Raw genomic sequence first — 20,233 nt, forward strand, 5'->3', positions numbered from 1 at the left:
TTAAATCTCCAAGTGATAATGAAATAAAGGTAATGTATTCACAAAGATGATAACATCTTACATTACAGTTATGTAGACGCTTTTCATCACAAAGGACCCCGAAGTACTTTACAAGCTATGGTTCAATCCTACAAAGTGAGGAGAACCACCTGAGTGGAAAAAAGGGCCTGGAATTCCCATGGAAATTGTGGTATCCCTCCCCTCCCCCCCCCAACACACCATCCAGGCGGTGCTCAGCACTTTGCAGCATCAGTCCTTTATAAATGCAACACCTTGCATGAGAGAGTAAGAACAGAAGACTAAGTTCCAGATCCTCAGCTCGTGTAAATAAATTGCAACCATTTACATCAGTTGAGAATTTGGTCCTAGGAATCAGATTGCTGGATTTTATTCTCAGCTCTGCCACTTGATCACTGGGCATTTCATTTAACCTCTCTGAGCCTCAGTTTCTCCATTTGTAAAATGGGGATTGTCACAAGGTGGCCCTGCCCCCTTAAGAAGGAAGAGGCCAGTGCACCTGTGACTGGTCCACTGACTCCCAGTTGGACTATATTGGAAGGAACATGGACAAATCAGTAAAGTGATCGAGAGAACAAACATGGGGCTTTCGCTGCTCCCTAGAAAAGGGATATTGGCTACAAGCCAGGATGCCTGGGTAGTGGGAGAAGGAGACTCTGGAGCAAGAGAAAGACCCAGGGGAGTGCTCCTGTGGCAACTATCCTGTACAAAGGGCAGGGAGGTGGGAAAGAATCCAAGACGGACATGAGACTTTTATTAAGCCCAGGGTGGGTGGACATTGTTATTCCATTGTTACAAGGAAGACTGGAGCCTGAAGAAAGTCAAGAGTGAAAAAGGTGGCAGAGCATAAGGTGGTTGGAGTTATAGTACGGCACTTGAGCTTAAATCCTTGAGCCAGGTAATAATGAATTATCCATGACAAGGGATCCTCTGCCCAGGAGAATATTTGAGGAGTATTAGCAGTGACCTGGAGAAGGGGGGAAACTGAGGCTGGGCACCTGCAGACACCTTCCTGCCAGGAAGAGGCACTGGCATGGGGCCTGACAAGTAACAGGGTTATTAATACTTCACAGAGTGATGTTAGGCTACAAACATGCAATTCTTTTGTATTGCATAAATGTGTTACATTGCTTTTGTTTTGTCTTGAAGGATGACATTTTTAATCTCATCTGTTATCAATTACACTACACTCTCTTTACAACTCCTGTTGGATGCTAAACCTTGAGTGTAATGGAGAAGCTGCAAAGGAATGTAATTAAATTAGGAATCTTCTAACATGCTGAGAATACATTGTAATTAGGTCCAAGCTGTGAAGTTCAGGAGCCTGCCCCTGCTTCCATTGGCTGAAGATGAAATAGCAATTCCAGATCTGAATTTTCTCCAACGTTCTGAGTTAGCCCATTATAAAGAGAGTGAGCACCTGCAAAGTTTGGATCTGGAGATGGTCTTCTTTGACTTCATGAGTGTTCTTACCTGGGGCTTTGGTTCAGGCTAGGGCTGTCAAGCAATTAAAAAAATAAATAGCAATTAATCACACTGTTAATAATAGAATACCATTTATTTAAATATTTTTGGATGTTTTCTACATTTTCAAATATATTGATTTTAATTACAACACAGAATACAAAGTGTACAGTGCTCACTTTATATTTATTTTTGATTACAAGTATTTGTGCTGTAAAAAACAAACAAAAGAAATAGTATTTTTCAACTGACCTAATACAAGTACTGCAGTGCAATCTCTTTATCATGAAAATTGAACTTACAAATGTAGAATTATGTACAAAAATAACTGCATTCAAAAATAAAACAATGTAAAATTTTAGAGCTTTCAAGTCCACTTAGTCCTACTTCTTGTTCAGCCAATCACTCAGACAAACAAGTTTGTTTACATTTGCAGGCGATAATGCTGCCCACTTCTTGTTTACAATGTCACATGAAAGTGAGAACAGGCGTTGGCATGGCACTGTTGTAGCAGGCGTTGCAAGATATTAACGCACCAGATGTGCTAAAGATTCATATATCCCTTCATGATTCAACCACCATTCCAGAGGACATGCGTCTATGCTGATGACAGGTTCTGCTCGATAACAATCCAAAGCAGTGTGGACCGACGCCTGTTCATTTTCATTATCTGAGTCAGATGCCACCAGCAGAAGGCTGATTTTCTTTTTTAGTTGTTTGGGTTCTGTAGTTTCCGCATTGGACTGTTGCTCTTTTAAGACTTCTGAAAGCATGCTCCCCACCTCGTCCCTCTCAGATTTTGGAAGGCACTTCAGATGCTTAAACCTTGGGTCGAGTGTTGTAGCTATCTTTAGAAATCTCACATTGGTACCTTCTGTGCGTTTTGTCAAATCTGCAGTGAAAGTGTTCTTAAAATGAACAACATGTGTTAGGCCATCATTCGAGACTGCTATAATATGAAATATATGGCAGAACGCGGGTAAAACAGAGCAAGGGACATACAATTCTCCCCCAAGGAGTTCAGTCACAAATTTAATTACTGCATTATTTTTTTAATGAGTGTCATCAGCATGGAAACCTGTCCTCTGGAATGGTGGCTAAAGCTTGAAGGGGCATATGAATGTTTAGTATATACCTCAACTCTGAATTAACATGACCTAATATAACATGAATTCGGATATAACGTGGCAAAGCAATGCTCCGGGGCGGGGCAGGGCTGTGCACTCCGGCAGATCAAAGCAAGTTCGATATAACGTGGTTTCACCTATAACGCGGTAAGATTTTTTGGCTCCCAAGGACAGCGTAAGATCAGGGTAGAGGTGTATCTGGCATGTAAATACTTTGCAATGCCGGCTACAAAAATGTTATGTAAATGCCTGTTCTCAGTTTCTGGTGACATTGTAAATAAGAAGGGGGCAGCATTATCTCCTGTAACTGTAAACAAACTTGTTTGTCTTAGTGATTGGCTGAACAAGAAGTAGGACTGAGCGGACTTGTAGGCTCTGAATTTTACATTGTTTTGTTTTTGAGTGCAGTTATATAACAAAAAAAAATCTACATTTGTAAGTTATACCTTCATAACGAAGAGATTGCACTACAGTAGTTGTATGAGGTGAATTGAAAAATATTCTTTCTTTTGCTCATAATTTTTACAGTGAAAATATTTGTAATAAAATATTAATATAAAGTGAGCCCTGTACACTTGGTATTCTGTGTTGTAATTGAAATCAATATACTTGAAGATGTAGAAAAACATCCAAAATATTTAATAAATTTCAATTGGTATTCTATTGTTTAACAATGCAATTAAAACTGTGATTAATCACAATTAAGTTTTTTAATTGTGATTAATTTTTTAAGTTAATCGTGTGAGTTAACTGCGATTAGTCAACAGCCCTAATTCAGCCTCATTTTAGGGATCTTGATTTGGGCCCAGCTTTCTCATGAAGCAGCCTTGAGGGTGCCATAGACTTTTAAAAATATAGCTCTGATTTTATTTTTATTAGGGCTGGTCAAAAATTTTCCATCTGTATTGTTTTTCATTGAAAAATTGGATTTTCAACTATAATTTTTTCCCATGAAAAGTGTTAACTTCCTGTGGAAAATTTCAATATTTCATCAAAAAACCCCAAACATTAAAATATTTTTTATTCAAAATGATACCCCAGTGCATCATGGGAGTTCTAGTTGATGCACCTTGTGCTCCTGTATGGCTCTCTGGACAAACTACATCTTCCAGGATGCATATTATCCAGGGACTCTTAGGGAGCAAAACAATTTTAAATACATCAGAAGCAGGAAGCCTGCCAAACAGCCAGTGGGGCCACTGGATGATCAAGAATGTCAAGGGTGTTGCAGAGAAGCTAAATAAATTATTTACATTGGTCTTCACTGGAGAGAATGTGAAGGAGATTCCCACATCTCTGAGCCATTCTTTTTAGGTGTTAAGACTCAAAAAAGCAATCTAAGAGTCATTGTGGATAGTCTTCCGAAAACATCTGCTCAGTGTGCAGCGGCAGTCAAAAAAGTGAACAGAATGTTAGGAACCATTAGGAAAGGGAGAGAGAAAAAGACAGAAAATATTATAATTATATAAATCTATGGTATGCCTACACCTTGAGTACTGCATGCAATTCTGGTTACCCCATCTCAAAAAAAGATATATTAAAATTGGAAAACGTACAGAGAAGGGCAATAAAAATGATTAATGATATGGAACAGCTTCCATATGAGGAGAGATGAAAAAGACTGGGACTGTTCATCTTAGAAAAAAAGAGATGACTATGGGGGGATAAGTGGAGGATAGGTCCATCAATGGTTATTAACCGAGATGGTCAAGGATCCAACCCCATGCTCTGGGTATCCCTAAACCTCCAACTGCCAGAAGCTGGGAATAGATCACTCCATAATTGCCCTGTTCTGTTCGTTCCCTCTGAAGCCTCTGGCACCAGTCACTGTTGGAAGACAGGATACTGGTCTAGTTGGGCCATTGGTCTGACCCACTATGGCCATTCTTATGTTATGAGACACACCCTCTGTTCCAACCAGCTCTAATTTTTATCTTATTCCTGCAAGGGAAAAATAAAATAAATGTAAAAGTCTGACCTTAGGTTAAGGGTAAAGCTTCACCATGTTGAGAAAGGTGGTGGACGTGGCATTGGGGGCTGGAAGGAGAGGTTCTGCACTGACTGTAAGAATTGTAAACCGGCCTTGTGCTGATCACCCAGTGTGAAGAATGTCCCTGGAAGGAGGAGTTTCAGGGTTCCTTTCCTATCCTGTTGTGTAAATACGATATGATTAGCAGAAAATGACCTGCCTGAACCAAAATCACAGATCTAAGGCTCCCAAACATGGGGAATGGCCAAGATATGAATCTGAATTTTGTTGATCAGTCTCATCTCCTGAACAAGCTGATCCAGAGCTGTGGACCTGAACACGCCAAACTCTGAGGAGCTTGAAACCTAAATCAAAATTTTGCCATTAAGCCCATCTCTAACCTTTTAAAATAAAAGCTCCTTTTCTGCCAATAACATGATGTAGACTGGGGACCCACATTTTGTGGGTTTCCCAAAGCTTAAGTCCCCCCAGACATCTTCCACACAGACTCTTACTCCTAGGTCTCCCCTTCCCCTCACTCCAGTGAACTCTTTTCCTCCACTAGTAGGTTCATCTGGTGTGCAATTGTATATGCAAATTTGTCATCTTTCGCTTCTTGCATAGCATTGGCTCAATTGTCCACGACAAGTAAAATGGAAGAAGGACCTTGACGAGGTAAGTCACATACCAATTTCATCAGTATGCTCTGTTCGCTGATAGCACACTGGGTCTCCTGGGATCCTTGTTATGCCCACAGATGGGAATTGCAGCTTGTTTTCTCGATTCACTGCCTTTGGATGAGATCAAAACTTTCTCTGGAATGAGTTCCAGTGAGCTGTGACCCTAGGAATAAACTGTTTGTCTGTGTACACCTATTGCTTGTTCAGTATATTTACGCCTCATGATTTGTGAGGCTTTTTTCATTGAGTTGGACACAGTGTTGTACAGCTGCATCACTGTGCAGATTGCACAATGTGATAGGGAAATAAATGAAAATCCTAAACCTTGGCATAGAAAAACTAGTTTGGTTCCAGACTTGCTGCACTTTACCTCCTTTCTTGCAAACACAGAAGGGGTTTTGGGCAGAACTCAAAGCCTTCTGCTGCTCTTCTTGGTGGGTGTCAGATACAATACAACTCTTTCAGAACAAAAGTGAAAGCCCTTAATGTACTGCTTTTGTATAGTTTCTAGGTGCATTTCAATATGTTTAAAAAATGAGTGAATAACTTAGTTCCTGTATGCCATTTGGTTCAGCTCATAAAGCCTCATCCTAAAAAAACAGGCAAATTCTGAGGCTCCCCAAATGTCCCCCCTAAATAGGTGTGCAGAGCAGATCTAATGTATGCCCATTTCATAGCTGACAGCAGCCCCAGGCAGGATCCTCTTCCCCACCCCCATGCAAATGGTGCCCTTGCAAGAACAGGGATAATCTGTTGTGGGGAAACTGCAAAGGTGGGACTATTAGTTAGTTATGCAAACCCACACTCGATGTTGCTCTTACATGTTCCTCCATGCCTGCTCCACAGATATTGCCAGAAGCCAGAAGCCAAGAGTTAAATCTCCACCCTACGACCCTGACTGCTGGACATTGGTTTTCTATCTGCAACATCTGCCACAATTTTTTCCTTAAAAGGGAAAGTACAATCTCTCCACCCCAACATGGCTTCTTCTCTCCCCATTCCACGCATACTCATCATATCACTTAGCAGTAAAAACAGTGCAAGTTATTAAAAAAAAAGTTTTGGCTCCTAGTATTTATTCCCCAGCCTGGTCTAACCCATTTCCCTTTCTTTCTGCCAAACCAAAGGCAATTTAAATAATTTACCTCACACCCCCCCCCAAGTGCTTTTATCTTCTGGGGTTTCAGCCAATTTTCCTATCTACCTGCTCCCAAGCTAATTAAAAATAGCATTTACAAATTATCTTGGGAGGATCACAAAACTTGAAACAAGTCTCTAAGGTAAAATAACACTGGGAGTATATTCCAGAAATAACATCCCTGGAAACTTGGAGCCACATCTTTAGGCGGTATAAAGCAGCATAGGTTCATTGAAGCCAACAGAATTAGGCCCATTTACACCAGCTGAGGACTTACATATATAATATAAACTAATTCAGTGCTCATAAAAAGTGCTACACTGACTGCCCTGGGTACTGTAATCCTCTGTGTTATCAATAGAATACAATAACCTGGAAGGAAAGACAGATGGACAGACAGACAGATACACATCATCCTGCCCCACCAATGTCCTTCAGCTGGAGTATGGGGAGGAATTCCTTTGAGAATAGCTCCACAGCCAATCACTCTTCAGCTTCTCTGGCAAGACTCTCAACACAGGTGGAAGGTGGGATTGAGGATGGGTGATCTGATTCAGAAAACGTAAGAAACTCTGGCACATAGGCCATCTTTAGAACCAACGTCCTTTAAAAAAATTATTTTAGGTTCTGAAGCATTTTGATAAATTGGCACTTCTGAATTCTCATTAAAACAAGAAGGGAGAAAAAATGCCACAAGGTGACCATTCTCCTGACATTTCTTGCTGAATCTTGCAGTCTCAAGAGGATCAGATGTACATCCAAACTTGTGATTATTTATCTAACTTGAACATGAACTCTGAAGCTTTGACTGTGCATCCATTGCCACTTGTCATGCAGGCAGATGTCTTCTAGGAACAAGACTGAGGCCATCATCTCATTTCATATAGAACATTGGAAAATAAAAAAAATGGTAATAGGCCATATCCCCAGCCTTATTCCTGTCCTGCTTTGTGCCATTCTGCTGGATGACAAGCAGCCAACACGGGACAGTTGGAGACTTCTGGATGGGGTAGAGCTGATATGGCTGGTTCTATACCACCCACTTGCTGCTGATATAGGAAGCATTGCCAGAGAGAGTGGCTGTAGCTGGAGCACTGCTCTACTCTGACAATTTTCAGCTGTCATAAAGGATCCCTGGGGGACTGTTACCCATGGGGCAAGTGACAGCAGTCCTGAGATAGCTCTGACTAGTGCCAGGGCTGCGTCCCAGAGACCAGCAGAGTAGAAAGGTATTGTTAAGCCACCTTTGAATTGCCAGCCAGAGGATCAGGGACAAAGACTTGTAACTACTATCACATGATTCAAACAGCTCTAGAGATGAAAGGCTCCATTGCCAAGTCACTATTTTCTAAGACATTCAGATAGCCAGAAACTTGAATTTTTCAAAGTTACACCACTTCACTTGCCATGACAACCCCTCCTTTCATTGACCTCTGATGCTCTTATCAAGTTTAACAAACACATACACATCATCTCCCTGGGAACCAGATCATGAAGCGCATGAGGTGAAGGAAGGGGAGCAAAGTAGCCGAAAGAAGTTCTCTTATTCTGGGGCTGGTTCTCTGGCATGCTGTGGTGCAATCTGCTCTAAGCTGTGCTGGCTGGCCATGGACACCAAGAGGCTGTCTGCCAGCCAGAGATTACCAGAGTGCAGTACTGTCAAGCCACATCCCCTGGTTTTCTCTGTCCCTAACTCCCTTTCTACACTGGTGCAGGGTCTTACTCAAGCCAGCGACTGCCTCACACCAGGAGAATCCCGAGACGAGGAGATAGGGATGGTTTACATCCCCTTTGCACTGCCCTCCAGAGAACCTGTATCTATATATCAGAGGATGCTACTCCAAAGACAATCAAACACATGCATCATCATTAGTATGCTAAGCCCTGTTCTAGCATATGTTATTACTTTGGTCACACATTTCAGCTGGGAACATAGATCTACTCCAGCTGGATGTAAATATTCATAGACTTTGTTTATTGCTGACTCACTAGAAGATATATGTGGAACTATCTATGCCAGACTGGTGGACTATGCACCACATTGTTTAATACAGATATAAAAATGCTCTAATTTACTGAAGCAGTGTAGCTATGTGACACAAACACTAATCAAGCTGGTGATTCCCCTAGAGCCTGGTACAAATCACATCTCCTATTTCCCATATCTTTATTTAGCTCTTTTCCCCCTCATTTAGAAGTAGTCTTAGCACTGGTGAAAAGTACCGGACAAACAGCCCTGGAGAATAAAGTTATCTGTTTCTCTGCAGAGCAGTGGCAGTACAGCCTCACCCCAGCAATGTGACACCACATTATCCTCACCAACTAACAGCAGCATTATTTTCAAAGTGTTCTGACCCCACAAATCTGTGTACAGGATTTTGTAAGACCCTACAAGAGCCACGAAATCCTGGCTATGGTCTTTGGTTATTTCCTTTGGATGAGCAAGTCCACATAGCTTTTCTGGAAGATTTTGAAGCTTTTTTCTTAGACCAGCTGAAAACAGGCAACATTCAGTTAGGTTTTTGCAACTGAAAAAAACTGAGCAGCTCTGAAAGCTTGTGTCTCCTGAGGAGAAGGTCCAAACTGGGGACCATAAGTGGGTGTAGGAGACTTTGTCAAATACCGTACTACATCTGACAGAGAGCCACAGAGCAGCCACACTTTAATGGAGGCCATGGAACCAAAGTACCCCCTCAAGCCAAGATGCAGCAGTGCTGGGGCTTGTCCACTCTAGCGCCCCCTATTGTCAGCCAATCTGGTTCTGCAGTGTTCTGATTCTTTTGTAGCCCAGCCCTCCTGCCAGGGCACCTTTCAGTTCAGTCCCCTTCCAGGCCAACAAAAGTCTAACTGAAAATCCAAATAAACATCCCAACAAATGATGGTTCTATCCCTATTGGGCTACACTGAAGTTCCCTGGTCTTCACTCCTCCTCTCAGGCCTGCAGACTTCTTCTCTGTTCTGTAAGCTGAGCACTGTCTCCCAGGGCTTTCTCCCTGCAGACTCTTTTCTTCCTTGCAGGTTTCTCCCACTGCCTACCTGAGCGGTCTTTAAGTTATTGGAATACCACACTTCCCCTCCCCAGGGATTCCAGCAGCTTCTCCCAGGGACCTCCCTGCTTCTTACAGACCCTGCCTCAGGGTCTTCCACAGGAACCTAACCTGCTCCCTGTAGGTCCTCTCCCTGCAGGAACCTCCTGCTTCTTGTAGCCACTGCCATAGCTTTCTCACCACAACTGTTCTATCTCAAGCATTTTTATGAGGCCCAGTATTCACCATGCTAACACCTGAACCCACGAGTCCCACCCCCTCAGGTTGGCCCCATTTCCCTTTAAGGGCCAGTCACCCTGTGATACACTTACAATATTACAACAGCAGTCGTTTCCTCCTCCTCTGGAGGAAACAACTCTGGGGGCGAGAGGTTAGTTCAGATTCAATGTCCTCTCAGTCCTTGTCTGCCCAAATGGGTGCCAGTAAGTACCAGCTGGGAGAATGTTTTCTGTCCACTGAGAACTGGACTGAGATCTGCCAAGTTATTTCACAAGACTATGTTCTCATACACGTCATGTGTATACGACCGAGCACATTTTGGACACTACTTTAATTGAACAGCTATTGAACAGCTCTCTGTGCCACCACTTAAATCCCACTTAAAAGCTAATTTGAGGGCTTAAGTGAATATTAAGTTCTGCATATGCCTTCTGATAGGGTTTAAGTTGGACCTAAGTGAACCATACACTTGGTGCTAGTTGTCTGCACAGGGGTGAAATTGTATTCTGGGTCTATGCAAGAACTGGAAAATAGGGTTTAAGGAAATATTTGATGATATGTCTAATTTAGCATTTCCTTTTGGACAAAACAGGTAGAAATGCCAAAAAAGTAAGCCTAGAACAAAACCAGTGAAATCATGGAAACAATGTCAACTCACGGTGGTTTTGCAGTTATAGCGAGCGACGGCATCATGTCATCAAAGCAAACCACCAAGCATGTCATTTAGTGAATGAAGCCTAGTTATAAAGGCAAAATATTTGCCATGCATTGTAAATGGTTTCAACAATTGTCTGTCTTCTTTGTCCTGAGGTCTGTACACAGCATGAGGTCTTGCTTGCTGAATCAGTGAAGCCCAGTCCTATCGGCTCATGAAGTAAAATCTTGCTTTCCAGAGTGCGACTCAGTTTATTTCCTGGCACATTACCATCCCATTCATACTGGTTTTTATAAGCCTGGATTCTGATTGAGGACACCATGTTCTGACCCTAAAGGCCATATCTTCAAGTTTTCCAGATCCGAAGAAGAGCTCTATGTAGCTTGAAAGCTTGTCTCTTTCATCAATAGAAGTTGGTCCAGTAAAAAATATTACCTCACCCTTCTTGTCTCTCTAATGTCTTCCCAATACATTTAGAGCAAGACTACAGCTGCTCTTTTGAAGAGGTGAAACTCTAATAGGCAATCTGCCTGATTTATGTACCATGAAGCATGACTACAGATCGAGAAGACTCTTATTCATTAGATAATTTATTTGAAATGATAAATCCAGCTTGGTTATTATAAGTTACCAAATGAAGAGTAAAGGGACATTTTTGTTTTGGCCCACCTTTTTTCTTCTGTTTTCTAGGCTCAGGTGAATATTCCTTCCCAGCCCCCAATTTTATTTTGTTTAAATAAATAATACTTCACACGATATAGCTCCATTTCTTCAAGGTGCTTTACAAACCTGCATTCACTTAGGCCTGGGCTTACTCAGCCAGCGTGACAGAGGTCTGGCTCAGGGTTTCCTAGCCAGCACCCTGTCACACACCTCCCCCTTTATGAACTGCCATGTTCGTCCTTCCTTGACCTTTCTGCCCTCATCCGGTGGGCTTCATCTGGGGAAGCCTCTCCCCCTCTTTCGGGCAATCACCTGCATCATCTCCTGATGGTTCCTTCATCCCGCACCCACAAAAAGTACACTGGTTGGCGGGTGGATGTCCCTATAGCTCTGTTGCCACCCACAGGTCCTCACACCAATCGCACCCCTGCGGGCGTCCCTTCTCCTTTATCCCCTTTTCTTCTGGTAGAGGGTTGAAGCCAATCCCGACCTCCTGCTGGACACCCCGGGCCTCGGGTTCTCCCAAGCCACCAAGCTCCTGTTTCTTCTCCTGGGAGCTGCGGTGTGGGGACCTCCAGTTGCCCCTTTTCTCTTTCTAAGTGGCTTGGGCTGGCCATCTCCCCCACACCTCCTTCCCCTCTGTCTACCCTATCCAGGCTCTGTTGACTAGGTTTCTCATGTTCATTACCCTGAGGACCTTGCTGCTTTTCCTCCCTGAGGCTTCTCAGTCAAGAGCTCCCCACCCCCTTCTTCAGGGAACCTTTCCTTTTCCATCTGGGGGGAGGGCCCCAATCCATACCCAACACAACAGAGTACGGTAACCCCTCTACTACCCCGACCCGCTTCCAAAGCTTCCCTGCACTTCTAGGGGCACCCGGGCCACCAGGCAGTATGTCCTGTCCCCATGGATACACTCCAGGGCCATCTGTGCATCTGGAATTATCCAGTGCGGTTTTATCAGCCCCCTCTGGATGAGCGAGCAGGCTGAAGCTGTATCCACCAGGCCCCTATGGGGTTTCCTCCCCACCCTTACCGGGATGGTGGACAGCCTCTGTCCCCTTCTCCGCCCTCCAACATTAGTTCAGCTGGAAAATTCGGTCCACCTACGTTCCATATCTGGGCAGTCCCCCTTTTTATGTCCTGGCTGCCCACCCTCCCAGCAAACAATCACACCAACTCTACTGGGAGCTGCTTGGGGTTCCTCCTTCCTCTCGGGGCCTTTCCCAGGAAAGCGTTCCCACAGCTTCTTCCCCAACTCTCTATCTTTACAGGGTTGGCCCTTCCTTTGGGGAACGTCTGCCTCCTGTGTACTCCTCGGTCAGCTTGACTGCCGCATCGACCATACTTGGCTGATGTCGCCTGACCCAGACTCGGATATTCTCAGGGAGGCCCTGTAGTAATTGAGCTAGGATGAGGGCATCCATTATCTCCCCCACCATTTGCTTCATTATCTCCCCCATCGTCTCGGGCCTCAGCCAACGGGTGGCCCAGTCCATCGTCTCTAAGCGAATGCCCAGGGCCACACAGCCCCCATCCATCGGGCTGACCAGAAATTTTGGCAGTATTTCTTCACCGACAGGCCCACGCAGTCTAGGATGGCCACCCTCACGTCTCATAGTTTCGGGCTTGTTCCTCGCTCAAGGCCATGTAAGCCACTTGAGCTTCTCCCACCAGATAGGGAGCCAGCCGTAAGGCCCAGGTTGCCCTATCCCATCTGGTGCCCATGGGTCTCCGCTTGAATATACTGAGGAAGGCATCTGGGTCATCTGCCAGGCCCATTTTACAGAGTTCCAAGCACGGCAGCCGGGTGCCATCTCCTACCGTGAGACTCACCATTCGTTGCTGCTGCACACTGTCCTGCTCTCTTACAAAGTCCTGTAGGCTTTTCTGCTATTCTGCCTGCCAGGTTAGCAAGGCCTGTCTCTCGGCCTGGTGGAACTGCCGGAAGCCTTGCAGGGCCTTCTGCATCTGCTCCTGCTGTTTGATGAGCCATTGCAGGGTCTCCTCCATCTCCAGGCTGCCAACCACATCTGTTGGCTCAGGTCCCAGACAAGCCCCCATGTGTAACAGGGAACAGGTGGTCCCCTCTTTCTTCTGCCACATTTTCACCCACAAATCAACCAGAGACCTCTGCTTTGGTGCTATCACGCATGCTCTTTATTTACAGTTGAAGTTCCCACCACCTTGTAGCTACAGACAGCGTCAGACTTGCAGCCTCAGGGACTGTTGGCTTCTGCAGCCTGCAGGGGAGAGCAGCCTCTAACTCCCTAGCTCCTCCCTTTCCTCTCCCCGCAGCTTCCTGCCAGCCTTTATGTAGCCCCTATGGGTGTTTCTTTAAAGTCTTTAAAATAAATGGAACTGGTATATTCAGCTGATGCACACATCATATGTCCTTTGAAGTAAATGCAGCTACGCTGATTTACACCAGCTGAAGATCTGGTCCAATGTGTTAAAAATTATATTACATTTATACAACCCTTTTAATCTTGAAGTACCCCAATGTGCTTTGGATACAGGAGTCAGTATACCCACATAGGAAATGTCCCTGCCTCTGGGATAGGGAGCAGAAACTGCATAACTGCAACGTAACACAGTCTACAGTAAATCCATCCAGCAATCATTGCAGTCGTTTGGAGTGCAGAAGGCTTGACGAGACAGATTAGAGAGTAGCAGACTTTTGGCCCCTTTCCAGAAAATTAAAACCATCCATTTTCAAGGTTTACACAACTTCCCCCCCTCCTCCCCCAAAGTTTCAGAAATGAAATTTGAGATGAGGATAGTTTCCTTTGGGAGAACATGGTAGATGGAAGAGCACTTGATAAATGATGCTTATAAATGCTGAGGGGAATTTTTTGCCTCTGCCTGAACTGATGAAACAGCAGAGGTCACTTTTATTTTGTACTGTACATAGGATATACGACAGAATTATTGCAAGACAAAATACCTCATTTTTTTCTGTTTTCACTTCAAACTAGAGATAAGCTCAAGCTGCAGAGCCTTAGTATGATGTACATGCAGGGCCGGCTCCAAGCACCAGCCGACCAAACACGTGCTTGGGGCGGCACCTTGGGGCAGGGCGGCGCTCGACTTTTCATTTATTTATTTATTTATTTATTTTGGATTTGGCAGTGCGACGCTTGGAGGGGGGGCGGGGCTTCAGGCGGCGTGGTGCCCGGACGGGGGAGGGGCTTCGGGCGGCGTGGTGCTCGGGGGGCGGGGCTTTGGGCAACGTGGTGCTCGGAGGGGAGGCGGGGCTTTGGGCGTTGTGGTGCTTGGGGGGGCGGGGCTTTGGGCGGCATGGTGCTCGGGGGGGCGGGGTCTTGGGGGGGCGGGGGCTGGCATGGTACGGCGCTCGGAGGGGAGCAGGGCTTCGGGCAGCGCAGCGCTGGGGGGGCGGGGCTTCAGGTGGCGTGGTGCTGGGGGGGCGGGGATTTCGGCGGCGCTCGCGGCGGGGGGGTACGGCGGGGCGGTGCTCTTCTTTTTTGCCTGGGGCGGCAAAAAAGTTAGAGCCAGCCCTGTGTACATGTATTGAAGTCAAAGAAGTTACACCAGCTAAGAATTTGGCCCCAGGTTTTGAAACCCTCACATTTTGGAGCTGCTGACCTATCTCTGTTTCCAACTAAAAATATCCTGGTACAAAAAGCAAAGAGAATAACCTTCTGGGATCTCAGCATTCTATTCATTTAGCTCTTTGCCGTCTGTCCCCGTGTAACTAGCAGGGAGTTTGTGCATTATTTAAGATATTGAGCTATGACCATCAGAGTGATTCCCAAAATGTGTTATTGTATGAATTTATCAGTTGTTTATGTGCTTATATAGGACACTGCCAATAAAGTAAAAACTTTACAGAATTTGGAGGATTAGGAAATTTTTTTGAAGAGGAGAAGCCTTGGTTTGGGGACAAGAATCTTTGTAAAGGCTAAGGAGCTCGGAAGATGAATGGTTAGGGATATTTTTTTACCCGAAAGGAATAGTTATCAGTTTAAAGGTACAGCAGAAGCAATAAATATGAATGGATTGTTGACGTGCCTCCCAAGAAATTGATAAACCACAGATTTGTCATCTGTAGACTGCTTGGCTCCATATGAATGTTTACTATTATTATTATTTATTATCTGTTAAGCATTGACACTGCACAAACTCAGGAAGACATAGCTTTCCCAAAAGCTTAATTCCACCCCTCCAAACCCTTTGCAAGTAACTTTTAAAATATAGAACTGGAAGTCAAGAGACCTGGGATTCCATTTATTGCTCTGCCACACAGTGCCTGATCACCTTCGGACAGTCCATCTTTCTGTGCATCACTTTCCTCATCTCTAAAATGGGGATATTCTCCTCATGAGGGTTCAATGCAATTACCTTTATCCATGCTTGTAAAACACATTTAGATTATCAGATGTAATGTATTACGGGTCTGCTGAGCAGGGCCAGCTCTAGGACTTTTGCCGCCCCAAGCAAAAACAATTTTGGCCGCCCCCCCCATTTTTTTCTTACCCCACCCCCGGCCCACCTCAACTCTGCCCCTTCCCCAAATCCCCAGCCCTGCCTCCTCCCCCCAGGCTCTCAAGCCTAGGAGGGAGGGAGGGAGGGAGAAGCAGCGCGTGCGCCGCAGCCACTCGGGGTCTCCCCCTCCCTCCCGGGTTTGAGAGCCTGGGAGGGAGGGCGAGCAGCGGCGCGCGAGCGGCAATAGTGGAGGTGAGTTAGGGCGGCCGGGGCACATTTTTAGGGGCGGCATGGCCCGCGCCAGAATGCCGCCCCTAAAGATGTGCTGCCCCAAGCACCAGCTTGTTTTGCTGGTGCCTAGAGCCGGCCCTGCTGCTGAGTGGATGACTAGCTAACTCAGAATTGCCAACCTCCAAAGTTAAAAAAGCACAAGTCAGGTCCCCCAAATCATAAGATTTGTTTTAAACATTATATTATTGTGGGTTTGATTTTTGAACTCCCCCTGCCCACTGCCAGAGTGCGTATAACAACTCTCCCAAATTGACAGAGTAAGGCAATTTTGGCTTCAATGCAGAAGCTCTCATTGGCTGCCTGATGCTTCCAGCTTCTCCCCGTGCCCCAAAATACTAATTAATTCTGTGGACTCCTACTCCCATATCTACCCATTCCCCATCTCAGCAATTAATTATACACCTCAACTCCCACAACAACTTTGCTCCTCTGGTCCCACATCTGCCCCATGCCCCTCAGAGAACTATCGCTCTTCCTAGAGCTGGGTGCCCTTTTCAGAGTTTGGGAAGTGGACGATCAGCAGCAGTTCCAGGGGTTCTTCACACCCTCTCTCCCTTCCCAAGCCAGAGCCGCCCTGAGCTGCAGGATCTTCTGCTCCCTCCTCTCCCCTCCTCTCCTGTGAGAATGGTGTCGACTTCACCCTTTCCCACGTCCCCTAGCTGAAAACTACTCTCAGTTCCTGAGGGGAGGGGAGAAGTGCTCTGTCTGCCTCCCATCAGCTCTGATTGGCTGCTCTTCCCCAGAAGGTGGAAAAGTGTGGAAAGCAGCCAATCAGAGGGGGCTTTCCCCTGGGTAGGCCTGGAAATTGTGTGCAAGCTACAGCTTCTCCCACCATCCTGAAACTGTCTGCAGCAAAGGCCAAAATACCATTGTTCATGATGAAACTGAAAGAGCAGACAACACTGCTAACTGCTGCAAGTATCTCTGACTCTTGCTTCTAAACCTGCTGCCTCTTACTTGATCCCCGCATCCATCTGTTGTGATTACATAATCTACATCGTGTTGCCATGTAGTGCGTAAAGGCTGAAATGATTACAAATTAAATAAGCAGCTACAATTTAACACAACACAAGCTTAAAATAATAGAGTACTTGTTCTGTCCTATCTACAGGCTAGAGCTAGCATCTCTATGTAGTAGCGTCATTATCCTAACTGCACCCGGTGTCTCTGTTGCACCACTAGGAGCATAGCTTTAAGCCACCTTTGCATCCTCCTGGACTCAGCTTGGGGACTGGAGAGGCCCCTGAGATACTGTGAGAGAAACCTTCACCTTTGTATCACAGGTTTGAATCTGGTTGGTAGTGACTGAAAGTTAGAGATGGTCAAATATTGCAAAGACAATGTTTCATAAATTCCACTTGAAATCCAGACAGCTGTTTTGTACAACCACTTTTATATTTCCTATTTGCTGTTCCTTCACATTTGTGTGAGTAGGTTTGGTTTTGGATAATGTTTGTATAGTGGCTGTTTATCATGCAAATACACAGTGTCATATTGAACTAAGGCATCTATGCACATACAGGTGTAATCACTATTCACCATTTGTTATTCATTGTTATCTTTGTTTAAAAAGTTTCAACCAACTCATCATGGCACAAAAACAATACCAGGTGACCTACATGGCCGGTCAGACTCCATATATAATAAATAACTAAAAAGAATAGCTCACAAACTACCACTAGACTCAAATTTGTTTGTTAAAATATTCTGCAAATATCTGTGAATGACTACTACAGTCTCAAAAACCGGGATCAGTTCTTAAATGACTCGAGGCCAGAATCCACTGGATAATTGATCCACAACAAATTAACCAGCTCTATTGAAATAATGGATTTAATGGCTGTTTGGTGGCCTTTGTAAACAATTACATAACCGCAGTCCAGGTCTCCTTGGCTAGGTTTCTATATCAAGAAAATCACTATACCCCGTCACTGGTTGGTACCTTAGCTGATAGCCTCAGCAGAGGTACCAAGGAATGAAAAGACATGGAGATCAAAGTATAAAGAATGGGTTTAAGCCAGGGGTGGGCAAACTATGGCCCGCGGACCGAATCCAGCCTGCCAGCCGTTTTAAGCCGGCCCTTGAGCTCCTGCTGGGGACCGGGGTCTGGGGCTTGCCCACTTCGGTGCTCCAGCCAGGGCACAGGATCAGGGGCCTCGCCACATGGCTCCTGGAAGCTGCGGCATGGCCCCCCTCCAGCACTCCAACCGGGGAGCAGGGTCAGGGGCTGCTCCACGTGGCTCCCAGAAGCAGCAGCATGGCCCCTCTCTGGTGCTCCAATGGGAGAGCCACCTGGCCTTGCCTCCCCATAGGAGCCGGAGAAGGGCCATGTCACTGCTTTTGGGAGCTGCTTGAGGTAAGGGCCAACAGGAGCCTGCACCCTTGAGCCTCTCCCCGCGCCTGAAACCCCTGTCCCAGCCCTGATCCCCCTCCCACCATCCGAACCCCTCGGTCCCAGCCCACAGCACCCGCCTACACCCCAAACTCCTCATCCTCAGCCCCACCGCGGAGCCCGCACCCCCAACCAGAGCCCTCACCCTCTCCTGCACCCCAACACCAATTTTGTGAGCATTCATGGCCCGCCATACAATTTCTAATCCCAGATATGGCCCTCGGGCCAAAAAGTTTGCCCACCCCTGGTTTAAGCACATTGGCGGGACAGTGAGAGGAAGCCTGCACTGCCACTTCTCAAGCTTCACCTGTTTTTTGGATAAATGTAAGTCTCCAGGATTGTGAGCCTGGAAATTCTGACAAGCGCTAAAATTTGCACTCGCTGAAGTTTACCAAATATTGCAAATTAGGAAGATAAAAAACATGATTAAAATCATCAGTAATATTGCACTACCAAAAGTACTTACTTCATTTATTTTGAAGTGATAGTTTAGTTTTAATTATTTGTAATAATACTTCATAGATTGCCAGTGAATGTTCTGAAGTTGTATTTTGTAAAAGTAATAGGAGATCTGACCCCAGCACTTTTAAATCTTTATTTGCTGCCTTTTTTTTAGCAGAATTATCAAGTCTTCAGATTAGCTAAGTGAGAATGAGCAAGGTTTTATTGCATTTAGACCGCATGGTGAATTGCCTGCCGGGTGCAAAAGTTGTGGACCTCTCCAGACACCTAGACAGACTTATGTGCAGTGATGGGGAGGAGCTGGTGGTCGTGGTACATGTAGGTACCACTGACACAGGGAAAGGTAAGAGAGAGGTCCTGGAGGGCAAATTTAGGCCGATAGGTAAGAGATTAAAGTCCAGGACCTCCATGGCAGCAGCCTCTGAAATTCTTCCAGTTCCATAGTCAGGGCCAGGTAGACAGGCAGAATGGCAGGGTCTCAATGTGTGGATGAGATGATGGTGTTTGGAGGAGGGATTTAGGTTTATTAGAAACACAGAAACTTTTAGGATAGGAGGCGCCTCTACAGGAAGGCTGGGCTCCTCCTAAACCAAAAAGGAACCAGACTGCTGGCATGTACATTTAAAAAGGTCATAGAGGAGTTTTTAAACTAAGAGCTGGGGGAAAGCCAACAGGTGCAGAGGAGCATGGGGTTTGGACAGAGACATATCTTAGGGAATGATATAGTAAAGGGGGTACTCTATATGCTAGTAAAGAGGAGAGGATAGATGTTGGTAAAGGACAGGTAGGACCTGAATGAAACAGTCAAATAAAAAAGAGTCCCCTTCAGTTCCATCACATGCTGGCAGACAACTAAATATTGACAAATTTTGTAAGTACTTGTATACAAATGCTAGAAGTCTAAATACTAAAATGGATCAGCTTGAGTGCCTGGTTTTAAATGAGGATGTTGATATAATAGGCATCACAGAAACTTGGTGGAACAATGATAATCAATGGGACATAGTAATTACCAGGTTACAAAATATATAGGAATGACAGAATTGGTCATGCTGAGGGGGGAGTGGTTCTATATGTGAAAGAAAGTATAGAATCAAATATATTAAAAAACTTAAATGAATCAAATGGTACTGTAAAATCTGGATGAAGAGAAATTCCATGCTTGAATAATAAGAGTATACACAAGAACTATACTACAGAGAAGCTGATGAGGATAGTGACAGTGACTGTGAAATGCTCAGGGAGATTAGACAGGCTACAAAAATAGAAAACTCAATAATAATGAGGGATTTCAGCTATCCCAACATTGACTGGGCACATTTCACCTCAGGACAGGACAGAGAGAGAAAATTCTAGATGCCATTAATGACTACTTGGAGCAACTTGTTCTGGAACCCACAAGGGGAGAGGCAATTCTAGATTTAGTCTTAAGTGGAGCACAGGATCTGGTCCAAGAGGTGAATATAGCTGAACTGCTCAGTATTAGTGACCATAATGTAATTAAATTTAACATCCTTGTAGAGGAGAAAATACCAAATAAACCCACCAAAGTAGCATTTAACTGCAAAAAGGGAAACTACACAAAAATGAGGAAGCTAAGTTAAATGGAAATTAAAAGAAACAGTCACAGGAGCGAACTACCTACAAGCTGCATGGAAACTATTT

The 20,233-nt window shown here is 45.0% G+C and overlaps 1 protein-coding gene across 6 annotated transcripts in view; it reads right to left on the reverse strand.

Moving 5' to 3' along the window:
- The window catches only part of LMNTD1 (lamin tail domain containing 1), a 295,746-nt gene that overhangs the window by 11,885 nt on the left and 263,628 nt on the right, over positions 1-20,233 (reverse strand). For 3 of the 6 annotated variants that reach the window (XM_054037060.1, XM_054037051.1, XM_054037031.1), the window contains one exon: positions 4,588-4,757. The exons of 2 other annotated variants lie outside the window; for them this stretch is intronic. In XM_054037060.1, the coding sequence (XP_053893035.1) occupies positions 4,608-4,757 (150 nt within the window). In that variant the 3' untranslated portion in view covers positions 4,588-4,607. Of the gene's footprint in view, positions 1-4,587; positions 4,758-20,233 lie in introns of those variants that run through there. One more of the 6 variants, XM_054037078.1, reaches the window with a different exon arrangement.

This window comes from Malaclemys terrapin, chromosome 1, assembly GCF_027887155.1.
Source record: "Malaclemys terrapin pileata isolate rMalTer1 chromosome 1, rMalTer1.hap1, whole genome shotgun sequence".
Lineage (NCBI taxonomy): Eukaryota > Metazoa > Chordata > Testudines > Emydidae > Malaclemys > Malaclemys terrapin.